At 44.4% G+C, this 25,566-nt stretch overlaps 1 protein-coding gene across 1 annotated transcript in view; it reads right to left on the minus strand.

The window, feature by feature from the left end:
• The window catches only part of LOC126195357 (cholinesterase 2-like), a 255,797-nt gene that overhangs the window by 204,343 nt on the left and 25,888 nt on the right, over positions 1 to 25,566 (minus strand). The window contains exons 2-3 of the mRNA XM_049933935.1: positions 18,919 to 19,112; positions 1,580 to 1,783 (exon numbers count right to left, since the gene is read on the minus strand). Of these exons, the coding sequence (XP_049789892.1) occupies positions 1,580 to 1,783; positions 18,919 to 19,112 (398 nt within the window). The remainder of the gene's footprint in view (positions 1 to 1,579; positions 1,784 to 18,918; positions 19,113 to 25,566) is intronic.

Consider the following 25,566-nt stretch of genomic DNA (forward strand, 5'->3'; position numbering starts at 1 on the left):
TCGCTCAAAGTCCGTCAACTGCACATATGGTTCACGTCCACGCTGTCGCGGCATGCTACCAGTGTTAAAGACTGCGATGGAGCTCCGTATGCCACGGCAAACTGGCTGACACTGACGGCGGCGGTGCACAAATGCTGCGCAGCTAGCGCCATTCGACGGCCAACACCGCGGTTCCTGGTGTGTCCGCTGTGCCGTGCGTGTGATCATTGCTTGTACAGCCCTCTCGCAGTGTCCGGAGCAAGTATGGTGGGTCTGACACACCGGTGTTAATGTGTTCTTTTTTCCATTTCCAGGAGTGTACTTTTTCAGTTACTAACACTGCAAATCATTCTCGGTGGGGAGAAGCAACACCATTCAAAGCAGAACTACATACTCATACAAGACGTAATAAAGCTGAATACTTATTACGTCAAAAGCTGTTAACTTGGAGGTCTCCTTTAAATGCAATAAAGTACGAAAAACAGACGTGAATAAAAATAGAGTTAAATGAAACAGTTCACACACGGATTCATAACCATTAATAAACATATTTGAGTCCACAAAACACCATGCGACAGAACTAGCTTTTGTTTTATATGAGACGAAAGCTAATATGGAATATTAGGAATACGAGCGAAAATCTAACAGAACACGATCAAAATATTTAGAACGCAATTCAAAGAGTACAATACGCGCACCAGAATCGTAATCAGGAACATAACGACTGAAAGCGACATCTGATTTGAACGAAACCAGATCACATATGTAAGACTTTAAAATCAGCCAATGAGGAACCGAGATGACGGACTGATAAACATGCAGAGCTCGAAGCGACCTGGCGGCGAACCAAATCGTATTACCGAAAAGCGTATACGCGTTTCACCCCCGTGGGGCCAGCAACGAGCCGTCGGCAGCACGGCTGCAGCATAAACGTACCTTAAAGAAGCGCATCGCGCATGCGCACTCGCTTGCCACGGCCGACAGCGCGCAGCGGGGCCACGCTCGCCGATCACGTGGTTGTCTCCCTAGGCGAGGTCACTTCTAGCAGCGATTTGTACCAGTGAAAACTACCGAGATTTACCCCGCCTCAGAGTCTGTGCTATATTGTAGATTTCCCTGTCACTACCTGGGTATTCAGTTCAGTGTTTCGAAGAAGGCAAAAGAATGCAATCACTTATATGGATGCACCTGCGTAAAGCTCTATGGAATTCAAACCAGCCTTCGGGTCTACGACGGCTCTGCCGTTGGTGGGTTTATCCAGAACTACTAATTAATTTCTGTTTCAAACGAACAAAAAAAAATTGTAAAAAATGGTTCAAATGGCTCTGAGCACTATGGGACTTAACATCGGAGATCATCAGTGCCCTAGAACTTAGAACTACTTAAACCTAACTAACCTAAGGACGTCACACACATCCATGCCCGAGGCAGGATTCAAACCTGCGACCGTAGCGATCGCGCGGTTCCAGACTGAAGCAAAAAAAAAAAAGAACCTTGTATTTCTTTGGACATAATAAGAGAGTTGCATTATCAGTCCACCCTTGAAGACGAATGTTGGAGGTCTGCTCATTCTTAGAGACGCTGAGCGAAATGGACTTACGTTCGGCGAGTAGATGTCCATGGTGAGGCAGTATTCGCTCTGGCTGAGCGGAGTCGCCATCGCCGCCGCCGCCACCAGCACGGGGTCGACGTCAGCTGCGGGATGGCGCAAGCTGGAGCTTCCGGAAGAGAAGAACTGTACACAGGCGGGGCCGTAGGCTGTGGCGTTCCTCGTTCCAGTCCAGTTCACCGGCTGCGACGGCTCCTGGGGCACACAACGTACATCGAAATAGCGTAGGCGTAATAAGCCCAGAATCCAGGATATATTTCTACAATTACAGTTTCCCTCCGGAGGAGGCAAAGCACTGCACTGATACGTACTGACACAAAGATTTCAAACTGGATGGTGCGCCTACGTGAGGACCGCCTGTACTTCACGCCTTAGTGGCAAGGACTCCAGTTACACACCTTACTCAGTTGAATGATCTTTTAATAATCTTGAGGTTGAAGATCTTTTGTCCGTGCTTGCTTTGACAAGCTGTTTTTACAGCTCGTAAACAGTGACAGAGACAGCTCATTATACAGAACTTCACAGTGAAGAAGATGAGGAAAAAAGAAAACATGACAAACTGTGAAAGAAAATAGGCACTATAAAAACATAATACCTCAGGAAAACCACACCATATGGTAAAAGGCCATTAAATAAATGGCCACTGATGATACTGCAACTGCAGTGAAACATGGTTGGGATATAAAACAAAACTGTGTTTTGATGAAGGCGGACCCATCCTAAAACGTATGTTGTAAGATGGCAACAGCTATGCCCCTTACATGAAGTCATTAAAGATCACCGAACTCACGTTGAGCGAACAGTAGGGCTGAACAAAAATGACTGACAAGGGACAATGCATCTTGTAGAGGGTATAGTATGGACGTATTGGAATAATTAATGTTGGGTGATGGTTTTAAAGTAATTCACGCAACATGAAAACTTTGTGGAAATGCGTCAGTTTACTGGACTCTAGTTTATCCCAAGGAAGTATTCGGAGTTGACCATGGCCAGCTGGGGAGCAGCAAAGGGAAGCGGCAATAGGCAGCTTAGGGCTGCTCAAACTCTGAGAAAGCGGTAACGGGGTGCAGCCTCCAGCTGCCTTAAGATGACGGGGTGGTTGACCCCACGTTGGTGTACAGGGAAGAAGACGGAGAACTTGTACACCTGTTGATAAATGTCCGTCACCCCGTTTTCAGTGAAACATGTGAGAAAGCCGCGCAAACGGTCAACAGAGATCAAAATATGCGTGTTCGTGACTATAGCAACTTCACGCTGAATTCACGGTCCGCAGAGTCTGAAGTAAATCAGGTGAAGAGCGACAGAATGAAATACACCGGCCTCCGATGGGAACGTAGGACCAAGGAATTTGAGGTACTCTCCTGGGAGTCGGAATTTCGGAAAAATTGGTGTTTTATGCAGATGCTAACCTTGATGGGTGGCCTGGGAGGAGCTAAATAGCAGAAGTTGAGAGGAAGGGAAATTTTGTGGGAATTTGTTCACTTCCCAGAGCAGGCATTCGTCGGCACTGGGAAGCGACGCATAATTAACGCGACTTGCGCTACAATTGGCGTAAGTGATTTTGCGGGAGGGGAAACCAAGGCAAAGAGCAGACTGGCAGAAGTCTCGGTAGAGATCTTCTGTTCCCAGCTTGCCTAGAGTGCAGACGTGCCGTTCTTTACCAACAAGAACTTGCAAAGAAAGTACAATGCACTGGCCTTCGTGTAATGATTGGATAGGGTAGGGACTGCTTTGTCAGTGAAAGAGGTAAATTTGCGTGTCTTATTGTTAATGATTGTGAGTTTTACTAATCTCCAATACAAATGCCCTTTTATTACATACCCCACAATAAGAAAGACGTAACAATGATTATTTGATTAATATACTACTTTGCAGTTTCCAACAAAAAGAAACGTTTCTAACTTGTCTCTATACTGTCATTTGCCACACTACTGGGAAATGTGAGACTTTTGCATTAGTTACAAAAATCAGCAAAATAATTGAAATTATTAGGGCTGGGCGAACGATACCTGCATTCGAACAGGCTCGATATTTCCCGATACGCTGCAGCGTTCGATACAGTATTGAGATAATTCGAATAATCACATGACATTTGACTAGCGCGGTGCGGGGACAAGAGATAAGCAAGATATAAGAATTAGCCACAACAATAAGCTATGGCTCTGCTTCAGATCTGACAATTTCCTGAAACACTGGAGGAAATGGGATTAAATACTACCAGTGCACAAACTCGTATTCTGCTTGCACAAATTTACAATTTACGTACAGTACCAGTATGGAATGATGTATTCTATGTGATCAAAAGTATCCGAACACCCACAAAAACATACGTTTTTCATATTAAGTGCATTGTGCTGCCACCTACTGCCAGGTACTCCACATCAGCGACCTCAGTAGTCATTAGACGTCGTGAGAGAGCAGAATGGGGCTCACGGACTTCGAAAGAGGTCAGGTGATTGGGTGTCACTTGCGTCATTTCCACACTCCTAAAAATCGCTAGGTCCACTGTTTCCGATGTGATAGAGAAGTGGAAACGTGAAGGGCCACGTACAGCACAAAAACGTACAGGCCGACCCCGTCTGTTGACTGACAGAGACCGCCGACAGTTGAAGAGGGTCCTAATGTGTAATAGGCAGACATCTATCCAGACCATCACACAGTAATTCGAAACTGCAACTGGATCCACTGAAAGTACTATGGCAGTTAGGTGGGAGGTGAGAAAACGTGGACTGCATGGTCGAGCGGCTGCTCATAAGCCACACATCACGCCGGTAAATGCCAAACGACGCATCGCTTGGTGTAAGGAGCCTAAACATTGGACGACTGAACAGCGGAAAAGCGTTGTTTGGAGTGACGAATCACGGTAGATATTGTGGCGATCCGATGGCTTGGTGTGGGTATGGCGAATACCCAGTGACCGTCATCCGCCAGCGTGTGTAGTGCCAACAGTAAAATACGGAGGCTGTGGTGTTATGGTGCGATCGTGTTTTTCATGGAGGGGGCTTGCACCCCATGTTGTTTTGCGTGGCACTATCACAGCACAGGCCTTCATTGATGTTTTAAGCACCTTCTTGCTTCCCAGTGTTGAAGAGCAATTCGGGGATGGCGATTGCATCTTTCAACACTATCGAGCACCTGTTCATAATGCACGGCCTGTGGCGGAGTGGTTACACGACAATAACATCGCTGTAAAGGACTGCCCTGCACAGGTTACTGACTTGGATCCTATAGAACACCTTTGGGATGTTTTGGAACGCCGACTTCATGCCAGGCCTCACCGCTCGGCATCGAAACCTCTCCTCAGTGCAGTACTCCGTGAAGATAGGGGCTGCCAGCACCTGATTGAACGTACGCCTGCGAGAGTGGAAGCTTTCATCAAGGCTAAGGGTGGGCGAACACCGTACAGCCAAGTATCAGGATACTTTTGATCACATAGTGTATATAAATATTTATTCTGATTCTTAAGTAAAGGTAACAGACAAAGACGAAAATATTGTCCTCCAGAAAATATTGCTTGCCTCAACCCAGTATAATATTTTATTTGTTTATGAGAGGCGGAAACGATAGGTTGCAAATGAGCAATTCAGTCCCTGTTCACAAATTAGAATAGCAGATAAAAACTTTATCAGATTTTAATCAGTTTGAACACAAGATGGCAACATTCAGATAAAACAATCAAGACGATTAATCAGGAAATAAATGCCGACAACCGAAGTGCATCGTAATAAAGTGATTGGCATTTTTATCGTTTTATCGTGAGAATGAATTACAGCGGCGAGACCCGTCTTGGAGATCGTACCATCAGATCTCACTAGATCGCTGAACGAGCGATAGCTCGAGAATTGGACAGAATCATGATTCAAGTCTTTTATTTATTTGTTAGTTGTCGTTGTTACGCTTAAGCTGCACCCTAGAAGATATTTCAGTCCGTGTTTGACACTGTATTAAAAAGTCTCTAAGACATGTTGCAGTAGTACCAACAAACGTCACTAGATCGCAGGCCGATGAAAACATAGAAGAGAACCCAAAATTTCCCGAACTGTGACGTAAACTGTTTGAACAATTCGAGTCGTGTTCAAACACAGCCCTAGTAAATATATAAAAATGACAGTTTATATAGCTTTAAACAACACAATTAAAAATCGTCTATTAATACATGCATAAAGATGAGTTTATTAAGAGTAGTCTACCTTTAACTTCTTTTATTTGCTCCTTACTACCCAGTTTGTTCCTCTGCTATGTGTACTGCGGCGCAGCCATGTTTAATCACTTTCTATGGCTGCAGTCACAGTAGCACCGACATCTTCGGACGACGGCCGATCTTTTCAAATCTGCACGCCATTACGTGCGCGGTCACAATGCAGCGGACAATCGGTGAAATTCACATCACTTTAGTTATTTATTTATTTATTTATTTATTTATTTTTGCCATAATGGCCGACACGACTCGAAATATTGACTGTGGGAAACAGATACGTTCAGTCAAAGGAGTAGTTTGTGGCATCCTGAGGATGAAAAATATCATCGGAATGTACACTACTGGCTATTAAAATTGCTACACCAAGAATAAATGCAGATGATAAACGGGTATTCATTGGACAAATACATTATACTAGAACTGACATGTGATTACATTTCCACGCAATTTGGGTGCATAGATCCTGAGAAATCAGTACCCAGAACAACCACCTCTGGCCGTAATAACGGCCTTGATACGCCTGAGCATTGAGTCAACAGAGCTGGGATGGCGTGTACAGGTACAGCTGCCCATGCAGCTTCAACACGATACCACAGTTCATCAAGAGCAGTGACTGGCGTATTGTGACGAGCCAGTTGCTCGGCCACCATTGACCAGACGTTTTCAATTGGTGAGAGATCTGGAGAATGTGCTGGCCAGGGCAGCAGTCGAACATTTTCTGTATCCAGAAAGGCCCTTACAGGACCTGCAGCATGCGGTCTTGCATTATCCTGCTGAAATGTAGTGTTTCGCAGGGATCGAATGAAGGGTGGAGCCACGGGTCGTAGTACATATGAAATGTAACGTCCACTGCTCAAAGTGCAGTCAATGCGAATAAGAGGTGACCGAGACGTGTAACCAATGGCACCCCATACCATCACGCCAGGTGATACGCCAGTATGGCGATGACGAATACACACTTCCAATGTGCGTTCACCGCGATGTCGCCAAACACGGATGCGACCATCATGATGCCGTAAACAGAACCTGGATTCATCCGAAAAAATGACGTTTTGCCATTCGTGGACCCAGGTTCGTCGTTGACTACACCATCGCAGGCGCTCCTGTCTGTGATGCAGAGTCAAGGGTAACCGCAGCCATGGTCTCCGAGCTGATAGTCCATGCTGCTGTAAACGTCGTCGAACTGTTCGTGCAGATGGTTGTTGTCTTGCAATTGTCCCCCTCTGTTGACTCAGGGATCGAGACATGGCTACACGGTCCGTTACAGCCATGCGGATAGAATGCCTGTCATCTCGACTGCTAGTGATACGAGGCCGTTGGGATCCAGCACGGCGTTCCGTATTACCCTGCTGAACCCACCGATTCCATACTCTGCTAACAGTCATTGGATCTCGAGCAACGCGAGCAGCAGTGTCGCGATGCGATAAACCGCAATCGCAATAGGCTACAATCCGACCTTTATAAAAGTCGGAAACGTGGTGGTACGCATTTCTCCTCCTTACACGAGGCATCACAACAACGTTTCAACAGGCAACGCCGGTCAACTGCTGTTTGTTGTATTAGAAATCGGTTGGAAACTTTCCTCATGTCAGCACGTTGTAGGTGTCGCCACCGGCGTCAACCCTGTGTGAATGCTCTGAAAAGCTAATCATTTGCATATCACAGCATCTTCTTCCTGTCGGTTAAATTTCACGTCTGTAGCACGTCATCTTCGCGGTGTAGCAATTTTAATGGCCAGTAGTGTAGCTCGCAATCTATGCACTGAAATCGCAGGTTTATTAGAAACCACAAGTAGGCGGAATCCTTATCGGAAATTCTATGTGTAGATTATAACATCGAAAAATAATTTGTTCATTGAACAAGATGGTGCAGCTTACGAGTAAAGTTACTGAAGTGGATCTTTTTGTGTTGTTGTAGGTGGACATTAGCTGTCTACGAATTATTGTTACAGCTTACTGGCGTTTTTATGCCAGTAGCCTGGTTATTCTATTCAATGAGCTGGTTTGCAAACGTGGTACTCGTCTGTTTTTCCACTTTACAGTGCTTTAGGCGTTCAGAGTATCTTACTCCAGGTTTCGTGCTTGTCTTTCACGCGTATGCTGAATGACAATCACTGGCATATATCTGCCCAACTTCAAATAAGTTCAGCAAAACAGATTTCTAGGGCCAGCCTACAGGTGTGATTTGAGCTCTATTAAAAAAAAAAAAATCCTATACTCTCATTAAAGTTACAATTCTGACTCAAGTACCGGTAAAACGAGAATTGACCCGTCGATATTTGACATCTGGTGATAACATCTTTCCAAGTATTGGGCCTACACCTCGTTCTGAAAAGTTGAGTTTCAGTGTTTTTGTATGTTATGTTGGATGTTATTTACCATGCCCTAAATTCTAATTTAAAAGCTAATATTTTCACTCTTGCACCCCAAATACAATAAAATGTTTAATTTATTCTACATCGAATTATGGAGCTATGCTTCGTGCAAGTGCTCTAAAAGACACTGTAATACAGTTTATTTTCTTTATTAAAAGCTGAACTGAACCTGAAATAATACCGCCACCAGAAATCTTGTTACGTCCTTTGTCAAATCCACTGAATAAGTGTTCAAACTGCAGTGAACTTTCCAGTACTTGAATCTGATTATCAAAAAAAAAAAAAAAAAAAAAAAAAAAAGAAAAAAGAAATACCTACCGCAAATATTGCATTAATATACACCGTTTTTACACTAAAGTGAGATTTTAATTGATTAAACAATACTTGCTTACTCACATACAAATTTTATCCATTCATCACATAATGGAAACATATACTTTCACCAGGTAAAGTAAGTATTATGCGCCCATAACTCATTGGTAAAACATTAATACATCGAAATCGCCACTGTAGAATAATAAACCGTACTCCAAACAAAATGTTTTGGACATATCGTTAGTGCAGTGTATCGTTGAAAGTACATGTTTTCGTAATATATGGGTATTTCGTAAAACTTGTGTCGTAATTACAATAAGTGAAGACCCAATGTACAGTACTCCACACTTTCTTTTCGCGACAGATATACACTGAAGCGCCAGAGAAACCGGTACAGGCATGCGTATTCAAATACAGAGTATGTAAACAGGCAGAATACGATTGGGTTCGGCAATGCCTATATGAGAAACAGGTGTGTGGCGCAGTTGTTAGATGCTGCTACAATGGTAGGTTATCAAGATTTAAGTGTGTTTGAGCCTGGTGTTGTAGTCGGCGCACGAGCGATGAGACACAGTATCTCCGAGGTGGCGATGAAGTGGAGATTTTCCAGTACGACCAATTCACGAGTGTACTGTGAACATCGGGAATCCAGTAAGACATCAAATCTCCGACGTCGCTGCGGCCGGGAAAAGATCCTGCAAGAACGGGATCAACGATGACGTGACAGAAGTGCAACCCTTCCACAAGTTGTTGCAGATTTCAATGCTGGGCCATCAACAAGTGTCAGCGTGCGAATCATTCAACAAAACATCATCGATACGGGCTTTCGGAGCCAAAGGCCAACTCGTGTACCCTTGATGACTGCACGACACAAAGCTTTACGCCTCAGCTGGGCCCGTCAACACCGACACTGGACTGTTGATGACTGGAAACATGTTGCCTGGTCAGACGAGTCTCGTTTCAAATTGTGTCGAGCGGATGGACGCGTTGGGGTATGGAGACAACCTCATGAATCCATGGATTCTGCATGTCAGCAGGGGATTGTTCAAGCTGATGGAGGCTCTGTAGTGGTGTGGGGCGCGTGCAGTTGGAGTGATATGGGATCCCTGATACGTCTAGGTACGACTCTGACAGGTGACACGTACGATAAGCGTCCTGTCTGATCGCCTGCATCCATCCCGTCCAAAGTGCATTCCGACGGACTTCGGCAATTCCAGCAGGACGATGTGACACAAACAGGTGCAGAATTGCTACAGAGTGGCTCCAGGAACAATCTTCTGAGTTTAAACACTTCCACAAGCTGCGACATTGTTGCGAGTAAAACAGTGACCCGTATGTGCAGCACTATGTTTTCTTTCATTATGGCTTCTTTAGCTGTTTGTTTTATAGTTTTTGTATTATTTTCTGCACTATGAAAGATATTTATTACTTATGTCATATCTAGAATAATGGCACTTCAGCATATGTCAATTACTGTCTCGTAACTCTTCCTCTTTTTAACAATCTGACTTTTGGTGTGTTCTATTTCATCGCTTTTTATTATTGTAATGCGTTTTATACCTTATAAGCTCATTACAGACTTCAACGATTGTATCCCCCATTTATTTTAAGATGTTCAATTAATCACAGAAAACTAGTGTATGCCTACAGTAGCGACATCTGGTGAACTTACAACACGAACATCTTTTGGCTACTGTACGGCAGCTTGTTTTGAACAGTAGTGCTATTGACAACATGACTCGTGCATATACTGTTATCTGTATATATTTGACGATGCTGGTGCTGAATGTGCATGTAACATTCGATGGTGCAACTATGGCTGCAGTATATTAGGACATCGTTTTCGAAAACACAGGTATACCTTGGTTCAAATGGCTCTGAGCGCTATGGGACTTAACATCTGTGGTCATCAGTCCCTCAGAGCTTAGAACTACTTAAACCTAACTAACCCAAGGACATCACACACATCCATACCCGAGACAGGATTCGAACCTGCGACCGTAGCGGTCGCGCGGCTCCAGACTGTAGCGCCTAGAACCACTCGGCCATTCCAATCGGCACACAGGTATACCTCTTCATACTTAAAGCGCACAAATGGATATATATGTCAGTCGTACTTTTCATTATGGTCTATTTATTGTTTTTAAGCTGTAGACAATCTGCGAGTGTATTTATGTTTTTCTCATATTTTTTGCTGCAGATCTGAAAATGGTCATTACAGACCGAAACTGGTAATCAGCGAACAAAAAGTATGTCACCATAGACGTAAATTAAAGGAAATTTATTAAACATTTCCGCTGCCCACCAAACTCCCCAGACATGAACACTATTGAGCATATCTGGCGTGCCTTGCATTGTGCTGATCAGAAGAGATCCCTACCCCCTCGTACTCTTGTGGATTTATGCAAAGCCCTGCTGGATTGATGATATCACTTAAGACATTAGTCGAGTCCATGCCACGTCGTGTTGCGGCACTTCTGCGTGCTCGCGGGATCCCTACACGGTATTAGGCACGTGTACCAGTTTCTTTGGCTCTTCGGTGTAGCTCATTGGGCACCTTTTTAATAGTATCCGCCGCATTGCACCACTCGTCTCCAAGCACAGAAGCGTCGTGGTATCCGTTCTACCCACGGTTAAAATAAAACCTACTTCATATGGAGAATAGATTGCAAACTAACCTAACCTGCTCGACCCTGCCAAAAGCTGACGAATGAGATCGGATGCACCGTGGACAGGCTGTCTTCCGATGTTATCGGGCGACCTCTGGCGACAGCTTCTGACGACCAGTGTCGGTGTCACTGTGAACGCAGCAGTAAGAGACATGAGCCTGTTGGTGCACTGTACGTACCTGCGTGCTACGCATCGGACTGTTCCCACGCTGTTGTACGGCATATGGCGAGCTGGTCTCCGAACGCACCTTTGGGTCACTCAGTCGTACGACAACTTATGCATTAGAGTTGTGGCGATTCGTGAATGAGTCGTTCATTTGAACGACTCTAAATAAAGAATCGTAAGAATCGAATCGTGATACGGACGAATCGTCGTTCAAAAGAATCGTAAGAACGATTGCGTGTTTCCGAGTCGTGACGATTCCAAGTTCCAACGATTCATCGATTCTTAGTACGCTATGCCTCGAAGGCAACTTCCGAATCATGCCGAGTCGTGCCGAATGATTACGACCGCCAGGTGGCAGTCAAGTGGAGGATGCGTGTGAACAAAGGAAGCACGGAACGAACAAACGAAGTTCGTGGCCCGTAATACGAGGTGCATTCAAGTTCTAAGGCCTCCGATTTTTTTCCTAATTAACTACTCACCCGAAATCGATGAAACTGGCGTTACTTCTCGATGTAATCGCCCTGCAGACGTACACATTTTTCACAACGCTGACGCCATGATTCCATGGCAGCGGCGAAGGCTTCTTCAGGAGTCTGTTTTGACCACTGGAAAATCGCTGAAGCAATAGCAGCACGGCTGGTGAATGTGCGGCCACGGAGAATGTATTTCATTGTTGGAAAAAGCCAAAAGTCACTAGGAGCCAGGTCAGGTGAGTAGGGAGCATGAGGAATCACTTCAAAGTTGTTTTCACGAAGAAACTGTTGCGTAACGTTAGCTCGATGTGCGGGTGCATTGTCTTGGTGAAACAGCACACGCGCAGCCCTTCCCGGACGTTTTTGTTGCAGTGCAGGAAGGAATTTGTCGTTCAAAACATTTTCGTAGAATGCACCTGTTACCGCAGTGCCCTTTGGAACGCAATGGGTAAGGATTACGCCCTCGCTGTCCCAGAACATGGACACCATCATTTTTTCAGCACTGGCGGTTACCCGAAATTTTTTTGGTGGCGGTGAATCTGTGTGCTTCCATTGAGCTGACTGGCGCTTTGTTTCTGGATTGAAAAATGGCATCCACGTCTCATCCATTGTCACAACCGACGAAAAGAAAGTCCCATTCATGCTCTCGTTGCGCGTCAACATTGCTTGGCAAAATGCCACACGGGCAGCCCTGTGGTCGTCCGTCAGCATTCGTGGCACCCACCTGGATGACACTTTTCGCATTTTCAGGTCGTCATGCAGGATTGAGTGCACAGAACCCACAGAAATGCCAACTCTGGAGGCAATCTGTTCAACAGTCATTCGGCGATTCCCCAAAACAATTCTCTCCACTTTCTCGATCATGTCGTCAGACCGGCTTGTGCGAGCCCGTGGTTGTTTCGGTTTGTTGTCACACGATGTTCTGCCTTCATTAAACTGTCACACCCACGAACGCACTTTCGACACATCCATAACTCCATCACCACATGTCTCCTTCAACTGTCGATGAATTTCAATTGGTTTCCCACCACGCAAATTCAGAAAACGAATGATTGCACGCTGTTCAAGTAAGGAAAACGTCGCCATTTTAAGTAGTTAAAACAGTTCTCATTCTCGCCGCTGGTGGTAAAATTCCATCTGCCGTACGGTGCTGCCATCTCTGGGACGTATTGTCAATGAACGCGGCCTCATTTTAAAACAATGCACATGTTTCTATCACTTTCCAGTCCGGAGAAAAAAAATCGGAGGCCTTAGAACTTGAATGCACCTCGTATTACTCGTGAAAACCAAGCTGGCACTTGGCGGTGTCGTCTTCTCACGTAAATAGTAGTGACAGCGGCAAGTTCTCAGACAAATTAAAAGCAAAATACCTGTGCTTTGTATTTAGAAGAAATTAAAATTAAGCTAAATTTGCCTTGTGGGAAGGCTGTCAGCTGCGTTGTGAATTACATGGGTGATGTGGACTTGGAAAGACATCTTATGTCCGCAGCTCGTGGTCGTGCGGTAGCGTTCTCGCTTCCCACGCCCGGGTTCCCGGGTTCGATTCCCGGCGGGGTCAGGGATTTTCTCTGCCTCGTGATGACTGGGTGTTGTGTGATGTCCCTAGGTTAGTTAGGTTTAAGTAGTTCTAAGTTCTAGGGGACTGATGACCATAGATGTTAAGTTCCATAGTGCTCAGAGCCATTTTTTTAAGACATCTTAGCACAGGAAAACATAGGATGATATGAGCCAAACCACGTCTGCCTCACTGCTAGATTTTGTTACTATAAAACAGACGTCTGTAGTTAGATACGTTCAAGCCACACAACCAAACTATCATTCCACGTAATTTTGCACCACCTTTCGCACAAATCTACTCCTCTTTCCTGGAATACTGAAATAAAACAACAGATGGAATCAAATGAAACGTGACCTTTCATCAATTAAGGCATTACACGTATAAATCGAGAATCACACTTGTAACGTCATATGCATGTTTACTCATAAATAAACTATTTCTGGTTTATCTTATCATGACACAGTTCGATTCTAACCCCATTGACAATTTCAGACATGTCCTGCCATCTGTGAGTAAGATGTAGAACTTTTTGCTTTCCGTAAGAATCGTGCCATCGCAGACTAGAATGAATCGTGAAAGAATCGTGAACGAATCGTAGGAATCGATTCGCAATGTGCGATTGAATCGTAGGAATCGAATCGGAAAAAAGAATCGTATTGCCCAACTCTATTGTGCATTAATAGTGTCTGTTCTAGTAGGCTACACTGCACAATGCTGCCTCTCCGCCAGCCGCAGTGCGCGCCATTCACTACGTTTGCATGCGACACATTCTGCGCAACGTGAAAACCGAATTTCAGAAACCGTTTTTCGCTGTCGTGTTTGCATGTTAAGGTCTGAAGCGAATTTGCTAGCCCAGTTAAGTATGGCGCCTGGAAAATTCTATGATTTAGTCAGCACAATCGTTATGTCTCTTCAATTAGACGAAATTGTAAACAGCTGCAGTCTAATATTTCTACTTATCCCTCACCGTACTAAAGCCATTCCGTCCATATTAGCCGAAAATTTCTAAAAACAAGACGAAACCTGACAGCTCAAGCGCGTTTCAAAACCTGTTGTGTTTACGTGGGAGCGTAAATCGATTGCGGAATTAGAAAACCGGCAACTAGAAGCGGATTCCCAGAATTGATTTTGAAGTGTTTACATGAGCACCCAGAAGAGGTGTTTGGAAAGCGGTTTACGAAATCCGGTTTTGGGAGCCGCATGTAAACGGGATGGTTAACACCAGAGTGCGCTACATGCCAGCCGGTCAGAGTGGCCGAGCGGTTCTAGGCGCTACAGTCTGGAACCGAGCGACCGCTACGGTCGCAGGTTCGAATCCTGCCTCGGGCAAGGATGTGTGTGATGTCCTTAGGTTAGTTAAGTTTAATTAGTTCCAAGTTCTAGGCGACTGATGACCTCAGAAGTTAAGTCGCATAGTGCTCAGAGCCATTTTTTTCGCTACATGCCAGGCAATCTCAGGCAGACGAATCGTTAGTACGGCCAGTCGCCTTCTAGATGGCGGTCATACCAGGATCTATTTTGCGCTTCCCTACATGACACTGAGACAGGCCATTCATCATCCAATAATCGTTTCGTCTACCACCCAGAGAGCGCTCTAACCCGCTACACCAGCCAAAGCCAGGCAGTTAACAGGATGACATTCATACGCCGAGCTCATGATTTACGTGACGGCACACGGACACTGGGCCAGGCCGGCCGGTGTGGCCGAGCGGTTCTAGTCGCTACAGTCTGGAACCGAGCGACCGCTACGGTCGCAGGTTCGAATCCTGCCTCGGGCATCGATGTGTGTGATGTCCTTAGGTTAGTTAGGTTTAAGTAGTCATAAGTTATAGGGGACTGATGACCACAGATGTTAAGTCCCATAGTGCTCAGAGCCATTTTTGAACACTGGGCCAGTTATAGCCCAATTCCAGCGGTTCTCCAGCTCTGTAGTTGCCTATAAACTCCCTACAGTACTGACCAGTTCTAGCTGTCGGACAACTTACGCCGAGTGTCGAACATTTGTCGAAGTGATAGCCACAGGATTTACCTGCTGACAGGCTGAACTTGAGCTCTCTGAACAGCAGTCCAACCTCAAGTTCAGTTACTAATCATCTACTGTGCTGGGTTGACTTCGACGCAGAACTTTACATCTGTGCCACCTTTCTCTGGAGGCCAAAGCTGACTAAGTGCCTCACTTAATAAATGAGTGTTATTTTTTCTCATGTGTTGCATGGTGACTCTGTTCTGGTTGTGTTGCTCTATGAAGAGTTTGTACCTAGTGTGCAAGCAATCACTACCCTTTAGGTACGGTTATCCGTGGCAAGGTGTTCGCTTCCTGTTACCTATTGGGCACCTACCTTTGCTGAACACAACGTAAGCTTGTGATGAGGCTGTACAGATTCGAAGGATCGTTCCCGACACCATAACTAGAGACAAATTTCAAGAGGAATTCAGAAATTATTTCCGCTGGTACATCTCAACTGGCGAACAGATTTTGGGCTAGTGCATTTGACATTTTTTGCGGTAATACTAATTTAGAGCGCGGACTTCCAATTCACTTCTTTTTGTATGTGGACTACTAGCCCCAACTCCATTCCAGGAAGGTTTATTTTAATATCACATCCTCTTCTGAGTCATATTTTTCAGTCTTTGCTCAACCAGATATACTACAGGCAATGATGCTGCCTCTCCAGCAACTCTGCAACACGCAAGACCTACTTGTGGTGGGCTTGGCCAAACTGGAAGCTCGGAAGTAACGTGGCCAAGACAAGTTTAAGATGACGACGCCACCACTTCTGGCTTTCGACCAAAAACTTGACGCCTGGCCGAATTATCTTCAGACTGCAACAACATTTTGGTCCGCATCATGTATCAAGTGATGTTGAGTGGAAAGTTTTCCTTAGGCCTGTTTCTAATACTCGTTTACCGAAAAAATTCTGTCCGGAAGCTAATCCAGTCACTCTGTCCAAATCATAAATTAAAGGTAAATTATAATCATATTTTGCGACTCAAATATCTTCATCTACATGCATACTATGCAAGCCACCGTATGGTACAACTACTAGTCATTTCCTTCTCTGTTCCCGTTGCAAACAGAGTGAGAGGAAAACCACTGTCTAAATGCCTTCGTATGAGCCCTAATTTCTCGTATCGTATCTTCGTGGTTCTTAGACGAAATGTATGTTGAACTGTATGTATGCGTCAAATGCTAGTTCTCTAAACTTTCTCACTACCCATCTCTCCCAGTCCATATCCTCCTCCTCTTCTATATCCGTCCATCTCTCTCTGTCTACCCCCTTCACCTCCTGGCCCCCTCCACCTACCCACCTTTTCCATCCTTCTCTCCATCCTTCTCATCCCAGACCTCTCTCATTGTCTATCCCCTGCCATTCCTCTCACTCACTCTGGAAATCATTCCTGCTTCCTCTATCTGTCCATCCCCCTCTCTGTCCATGTCAACGTTCTCCCAGCTGCGTCCATCTGCACCTGTAGGTCGATAAAGCTGACACATACTACTCTGAAAACATTGCTATCATGATGTAGCCTACGCATCAATTTGGAAACCATTTTTCCCCCCCTACCACACAAAGCATCTCAATGAAAGCAGGTCAGCACTATTGCTACCCAAAATGCCTGACATTTAAGGCAGCCTACACATCTGTGACTGGAAAGCAATTTCTTCCCGTGATGTATAGGCTGCCCTGAAAAGCAGGTCGATAAGGCAGCCACACAGTGTCTGCCACACAGGGCAGCGTATTCGGCAGGTCCTGAGAAAACACGATTTTGTCTTTATCTACACTTCTGTTCGAATTAGGAGGTTATGAACCCCACTGTGCTGACACTTCCGAAGCTTGCTGTTTGTGTGTTAAATATTACAGAAATCTATCCAGTGGTTTGGAAGAATATCCTATACATATGTACATGCATACATGTATATAATGGCAGTTGATAAATTTTATTCTGTTTCAGCATTTGGCTTAAGCTCTGTTTCTTCAGCTCAGTTTTTGTCTGAAAAGTCTGTTAATGGTTGGTTATAAACGAAATTTCGATGATGTGACAACCTGCCTTGTCAGGTTTCTTTAGTAATTTCTCTGCTTATTTCAGGTAAAGGTGGTGAGAAATCGTAAAAGAGATGTTGCTGTAAAAATCATGTTTAGAGTTGTGGGGAAAGTAAAGTGGTGCGATCATCAATTCAGACATCTGCAACTGATCTTTCGTAAGATCTTGTGAGAAAATTCGCCAAGACGGAATTTATGAAGAAAAGATAGTTTGGCCTTTCATCCACAAACAGTTATTTGCCATACAGAAAAGTTTTATGTGATGATGACAATGAGGAATTAAGGCAGTATGTTCTTCAAGATGTCAGTGCATATTATGGTTTAATGCCAACAAAAAAAATCGAAACGGTGTCATGTGATCTTTGTGTGGCAAATTCTATTAACTGTCCTAAGGCCCAACAATATGCACAAGTGATGTAAAGCTGACAATAGGAGAGATTCAGATATAAATAACTCGTGAAAAAGAGGTATGTCAGTTTTAACAAATTCACCCATCAAAATAAACGTTGAAGAACGGCTGCAAATGCAGGTAAAAAAGTCAATGGAGGGTCTACTCAGAAAAGCAACTGAAAATGACGCGAATTCAGACATAAGTAACAAAGTAAAAAGAAATAAGAACGAAAAATGTCACTTAGTGAAGAAGAGAATGTTGATTACTGTTATTGTTTTGCTCGTCTTGAATCGCTTTCTATCAGTATAGCTAAAGAAAAATGGTTACATTTTACAGCGCTTTCGAGAGAGACTAGACTATACTGCACACTTTCTTAAATATTTATTACATTATTGTTTCAGAGTTTAAAATCGTGTTTTGTGTTCTTAATACTTTTTTGGTATAAATTATTTCCTTTTATCGATTCAAATGACCCATGACAACCAATTACAGTAACTGTGAGAGCCAGTCGAGAGTTAGAGTATGTTGTCACAAAAATTTAGTCTGACAGAACTTCTTTCTGAAAACCAAATGTTGCTGTGGCCTCAGATTTCTGCGAAAAAATACCCAAGAATATGTTGTATAGAATGAAATACACTGAGTTAGAAAGGGAGACTATAAAAGCTGCTTTTCCAAAAACTAAAATTGATAGGTTGTGATAACTCGCACCAGTCTTCCTCCCAATTCTGATGTGATCCCAGCTGGGGCACTCACTCACCCACCCTCGTTGCTAAGGACCACATTGGGGTGTGACAATCGTGCCGGTACCGTCTACAGGAAGGCGACAGCTCTCGGCCGAGCACCCAACACTTGTAGAGAGAGCGCTGCACCGAGCGAGGTGGCGCAGTGGTTAGCACACTGGACTCGCATTCGGGAGGACGACGGTTCAATCCCGCGTCCGGCCATCCTGATTTAGGTTTTCCGTGGTTTCCCTAAATCGCTCGAGGCAAATGCCGTGACGGTTCCTTTGAAAGGGCCCGATCGACTTCCTTCCCCATCCTTCCGTATTCCGGTGAGACCGATGACCTCGCTGTTTGGTCTCTTCCCCCAAAACAAACAAAAGAGAGCGCTGGAGGCGTAGTAGGCGAGCCAAAGCGGCGGTCATACCTGGAACCTGGTGGTGACGTTGGCGTAGGGCACGCCCAGGAACTGGTAGATGGTTCGATTCTGGCGCTTGGTCCAGGCTAAGGAGCCACCGAGCATTCCCACGCCGGCCACGTTAACCTTCACGGCGAAGTCTTGGGCACAGGCCGTCCCCAACACTGCAGCTAGCAGCAGGCTTCCCAGACCAGTCATCGCTCCTGTGAACAGCAAGTAGGACAACGGTTTCCATACACAAAAATAGGTAAACAGTTTTTAAGGGAAATATTTTCGGAAAAGTCTGTTGTTTTGTCTGTACATCTACATCTACATCGACGTCCATACTCCGCAAGCCACCTGACGAAGTGTGGCGGAGGGTACCCTGAGTACCTCTATCAGTTCTCCCTTCTATTCCAGTCTCGTATTGTTCGTGGAAAGAAGGATTGTCGGTATGCCTCTGTGTGGGCTCTAATCTCTCTGATTTTATCCTCATGGTCTCTTCGCGAGATATATGTAGGAGGGAGCAGTATACTGCTTGACTCCTCGGTGAAGGTATGTTCTCGAAACTTCAACAAAAGCCCGTACCGAGCTATTGAGCGTCTCTCCTGCAGAGTCTTCCACTGGAGTTTATCTATCACCTCCGTAACGCTTTCGCGATTACTAAATGATCCGTTGGATCTTCTCTATCTGTTCTATCAACCCTATCTGGTACGGATCCCACACTGCTGAGCAGTATTCAAGCAGTGGGCGAACAAGCGTACTGTAACCTACTTCCTTTGTTTTCGGATTGCATTTCCATAGGATTCTTCCAATGAATCTCAGTCTGGCATCTGCTTTACCGACAATCAACTTTATATGATCATTCCATTTTAAATCACTCCTAATGCGTACTCCCAGATCATTTATGGAATTGACTGCTTCCAGTTGCTGACCTGCTATATTGTAGCTAAATGATTTGGGATCTTTCTTTTTGTGTATTCGCAGCACATTACACTTGTCTACATTGAGATTCAATTGCCATTCCCTGCACCATGCGTCAATTCGCTGCAGATCCTCCTGCATTTCAGTACAATTTTCCATTGTTACAACCTCTCGATATATCACAGCATCATCCGCAAAAAGCCTCAGTGAAATTCCGATGTCATCCACAAGGTCATTTATGTATATTGTGAATAGCAACGGTCCTACGACACTCCCCTGCGGCACACCCGAAATCACTCTTACTTCGGAAGACTTCTCTCCATTGAGAATGACATGCTGTGTTCTGTTATCTAGGAACTCTTCAATCCAATCACACAATGGGTCTGATTGTCCATATGCTCTTACTTTTTTCATTAAACGACTGTGGGGAACTGTATCGAACGCCTTGGGGAAGTCAAGAAACACGGCATCTACCTGGGAACCCGTGTCTATGGCCCTCTGAGTCTCGTGGACGAATAGCGCGAGCTGGGTTTCACACGATCGTCTTTTTGATTCGTACAGAGTAGATTTCTAGTCTCCAGAAAAGTCATTATACTCGAACATAATACGTGTTCCAAAATTCCACAACTGTTCAACGTTAGAGATATAGGCCTATAGTTCTGCACATCTGTTCGACGTCCCTTCTTGAAAACGGGGATGACCTGTGCCCTTTTCCAATCCTTTGGAACGCTACGCTCTTCTAGAGACCTACGGTACACCGCTGCAAGAAGTGGGGGGGGGGGGGGGGCAAGTTCCTTCGCGTACTCTGTATAAAATCGAACTGGTATCCCAACAGGTCCAGCGGCCATTCCTCTTTTGAGCGATTTTAATTGTTTCTCTATCCCTCTGTCGTCTGTTTCGATATCTACCACGTTACCAATTGTGCGACAATCTAGAGAAGGAACTACAGTGCAGTCTTCCTCTGTGAAACAGCTTTGGAAAAAGACGTTTAGTATTTCGGCCTTTAGTCTGTCATCCTCTGTTTCAGTACAATTTTGGTCACAGAGTGTCTGGACATTTTGTCTTGATTCACCTACCGCTTTGACGTAAGACCAATATTTCTTAGGATTTTTTGCCAAGTCAGTACACAGAACTTTACTTTCGAATTCATTGAACGTCTCTCGCATAGCCCTCGTCACACTAAATTTCGCTTCGCGTAATTTTTGTTTGTCTGCAAGGCTTTGACTATTTGTTTCTTCCACCCCCCACGCCCCATCCGTCCACTCGTGCCCTCACAGAGGGAGTTTAGGGTGGAGGGATTGACGATGGTTGTCAGCGGTAATGGTTGCATTCACTCTTCAGCCAGTGCCATTTAAAGTGCATAAAAATGTTGTTCGTGAAGAAAACAACCACCAGCAAATATACAGGACGTTCCACAATTCCTGCTACAGGCTTCTAGTGGTCATAGACGGGCCTTATTAGATAAATTCTGGCAATTAACATATGTAGGCAAACATGCCATTTGGAAATAAATTAAGCCTGAAGACCGGATCAGTTTCAAATCTCCCACATCACGGTATACACACAATCTGAGAAGAATGTACCATCGGTGGTTGTTGTTGTAATTATGAAATCACATACCGTACCCGTTCGACTACAACAATGAGAAATTGCTATTTTCGCAACTAGAAGGCCTTTGAAGTGGATATCTGTCGTCACCTACAAGATGTGAGACTACAGTTGAGCACTGAGCATACCCCTGAGATGGTAACAACATCTGAACCCTGTGACCTACACGGGGAACAGACTCACCCACATAATATCACGCGAAATATTAAGAAAAAGTCGCGCAACGGAAACTATTGAGCACCTGAATTAAAACTGGGATGGCCATGTTAAAATACCTCACATAGATACACAGTCCAGTAACATTAACGTAACTACCGCCTATCCTCGATGTCAACGTGCAATAGCCATTTACAGACGACAGGTGGCAGCCCTACCAATAGAGGGTACATAAAGGGTGTCGATCGGACGTGCAAAACAGTGCGGTCGTTGTCGTAATGTGGAAACGTAGCGATTTATTTCACGTACTAAAGGGCATGACAGTTGGTTATCAGGTAGGGGGTGGAAGCATTTCTGAAAAGGCTAATTTTGAAAACTGTTCGCGTGCCACCATGGTTAAAGTATACCATCCATGGCAAAGTGGCGCTATCCAAAACTGGGGCCAAAGCAACTGTGGTGCACCACGGGCCACGAATGATTATAGTTCAATTCTTTTACCTTGGCGGCTCGCGCATGCCCGCCCAGACGCGGGAGATTGCTGCGTTGCCAGTTGCAAACGACGCACGCGCCAAGAGAAGCAGCGCCATAGTATAGTATAGTTCGCAAACTTACGCGCAGTTTATGAAGTAAAGCCACCACGGCCGCATTAACCCTTTCGCTGCTACAGAGACGTGCTCCCCGCATTCCGCTCTGTATGCGATTTTGTCATCACTGCACTGCTCGCCTGTGCAGACACATGGTGTTCCGACTGCTTTGATACACTTATCATTCGATTTCACAAAAACTATTTGGCCCAAAAATTTGATTTTTACACATCTTCTTGGCTGATACCTTCCCCCCATAAATAAATTAATTTTGTTTCGATGTTCAGCGCAGTTATTATGCAGCATTAAATGTAGTAAACCATTGCACAAAATTTTGATGAGTTTGCAGAGGTAAAAAAAAAATGGTTCAAATGGCTCTGAGCACTATGGGACTCAACTGCTGAGGTTATTAGTCCCCTAGAACTTAGAACTAGTGAAACCTAACTAACCTAAGGACATCACAAACATCCATGCCCGAGGCAGGATTCGAACATGCGACCTTAGCGGTCCTGCGGTTCCAGACTGCAGCGCCTTTAACCGCACGGCCACTTCGGCCGGCGCAGAGGTAAAAGTCCATAGCTTATAGCCGTATACTTTCCGTATGGTCGATTTTAGTTGCCACAATGTTGAGAATGAAATATGGAGAAGATACCTAAGTTTCATATAAAATTTACTGTTTAACAATATCTCATTTAATTTAAGTACCAGATAGGTGTCGTGTGTAATATTGAGAAACATTCCGTCTTTCGCAACTGTAATAAAACTTTTATTTATACCAGAGTCATTTCGCTTTTTTTCTAAAACGTTCTGATTAAAACAAAGTTGGCGAAGTACACAAAAATGAACTGTGGGCGTAATAAACATAGAAACTAAAATATATTGTCAGTGAGGCGCAGTGCGCAAACAATTGGTGTTTGTCACAACGGACAGAAAATACTTGCCAAAACATAGGTAGACGAAAACATTGAATATGATGTTGCCAAAGCAGCGAAGCAAAGAATTTCGTCAGACAATCAAGTAGCTCGACAACGTACCAGCCGAAATTCTGCTCTAAGTAATACTTTTAATACTGCTGCAGAAGAATATATCTCAATATGAATAGTAAAACAGCGACTGCGGAAGAGAAGATATACAAACAAAACAGTTAACATGAATATTGTATATTTGCCTTTTCATTGTTTTTAATTGCTGTGAAAAGTATTGGAGGACAAAATTAGAAAAACCGAAAACTTATTATGATTATAATGAAGAGATAAAGCACTAGAAATTTCAAAAAATTACATTCAAACGAATAAAATTCATGAAGTAAGACACTTCGATATTGTTTTTAAATAAAGAAAATACTAAGCACCTAACAAGCTTTGAACTCTGAACCTTGCATTTAGCAGCCAAACACCTTATCCATTACGCTAACACAGCTCAGCATTCAAATACCTGGAGGACTATAAAACATCACGCAAAATACCGACAAACACTGTTGATAGGACTATGAATTACTGACGTTATGTCGAAGTACAATAGGAAATAAACAATTATCGCTGTTCTTTATTGCTAAAAAGCGGTTCGTGAGAATGATACAAACACCTTTCTTTGCTATCGCATGAATTAGGAGGCTTATTGCTTGTTTGGTTTAATTAATTAATAGAATAGGAAGCAACTGGTATAAAGAATGCTTTTTCCAAACTTTCTATAAAAGAAAGTCTGCTATCAAGACATTGCTTTTGTTCAATTAATTTATTTATGACTGAACGTTTCTAAAACTGAAGACACTCGTCCATGCTCTGCACTGCAATTGAGCTCTGGCAACGTCGTACTCTGTTCATTGGCTGACTGTGTTTTGTGAGGTCAGATGCGCAGAACGAACCTAAACTCGGCCGCCGTCATAAATGACGCGCACTATAGGGTGAATAACGATTGCGGAGAAAAGACGTGTAACCGGTGAACAACTGAGCACCCAGATGAACCAAGCGGCTACCAACAGCCCAGTTCAAGCACCCACGCTTACTGCTGTTCACCTGCGACAAAGGCTGGGATTTGCACGCCAGTAACCCAACTGGACGTCCACTGAATGGCGATAGGTGGCCTTATCAGATGAATCACGTTTTATACTCCTTCGAACTGATGGCCCTTCAACAACCGTCGTAAGGGACCAGGCCAGAGGAGGGAGCGTTATGGTCTGGGAACGTCTTCGTGGCATCCCCTGGGTAATATCGTCATTCTGGAAGGCACAGTGGGTAAACGTAAGTATTCATCTGTTCTTCGGTACCCTGCCCACCTCTATAAGCAGGTTGTTTTTTCCTCGGCACAATGGCATCGACCAGCTCACAGTGAACATGCGTGGTTCGAAGGGCGGCAGGACTGCTCCGGATTTAAGCCCAATCGTGAATTTGTGGGACTGCCTCGAGTGGGCTGTCTGTTCCACGGCTCCCGACATCCCTGTTCGTTCTTCTAGAATCTCATTGACTCTCTACCTGCACTTCTGCGATGCTAAAGGTGGTTGTTCACGCTTTTGACAGGTGGTCACATTAATTTGCCTAGACTGTGTACAGAGTGAAAAGTATTTAAACCGACAAACTCTGGGAGGTTGTAGGGGACATCAAAACAAATATTTTTCCCTAATGTCACTTTTTTCCTATGAGGAGTATTTAAACCGGTAGAGGAACTGTGCTCTGGATGGATAATCAACTGGTTCCAGGTTGTGGACACGCTGTATGTGAAATGGCCGTAGCAACTGCTCTCGAAGAACTGTTCTTACATTCGTCTGATTCGTCCCAATGTTACGTGCAATTGCACGAGTGCTGATTGAAAGATCCCGCTCCACATGCTGCAAGACAGCTTCCTCAAGTTGCAGCGTTCTTACCGTGCGACGGTGTCCCTGTCCAGGTAATCTGCTAAATGACCCGGTCTCACGCAGACGTTGGTACACAGCAGCAAAGGTCGTATGATCCGGGATACGGCAACTAGGATATTGTTGTTGATAAACCCGCTGTGCAGCTCGTCCGTTGTGATGCGCTACGCAGTACGCACCAACCATATCAGTGTACTCACTCCAGGTGTATCGCTCCATTAGTAAACAGAGACAAAGCACTACCACACTGGTGGACAGCAGTTTCCTACAACTGAAGAGCGCAATACGCCCTCCACCGGTTTAAATAATCCTCATAGGAAAAAATGACATTAGGGAAAAATATTTGTTTTGATGTCCCCTGCAAACTCCCAGAGTTTGTCCGTTTAAATACTTTTCACCCTGTATAACGAGAATGTGTTATATCAAACTATGGAATTAAACTAAAGACTACAATAAAATCGTACATATTACTAAGGCGCTTGTACTTGAAATGCAGTCATAGAATACTTAATACAAATAATCCCTAAATGCACAATGGTACAACCCGATGTTGATGGA

Source organism: Schistocerca nitens, chromosome 7 (assembly GCF_023898315.1).
Source record: "Schistocerca nitens isolate TAMUIC-IGC-003100 chromosome 7, iqSchNite1.1, whole genome shotgun sequence".
NCBI classification, from domain to species: Eukaryota; Metazoa; Arthropoda; class Insecta; order Orthoptera; family Acrididae; genus Schistocerca; species Schistocerca nitens.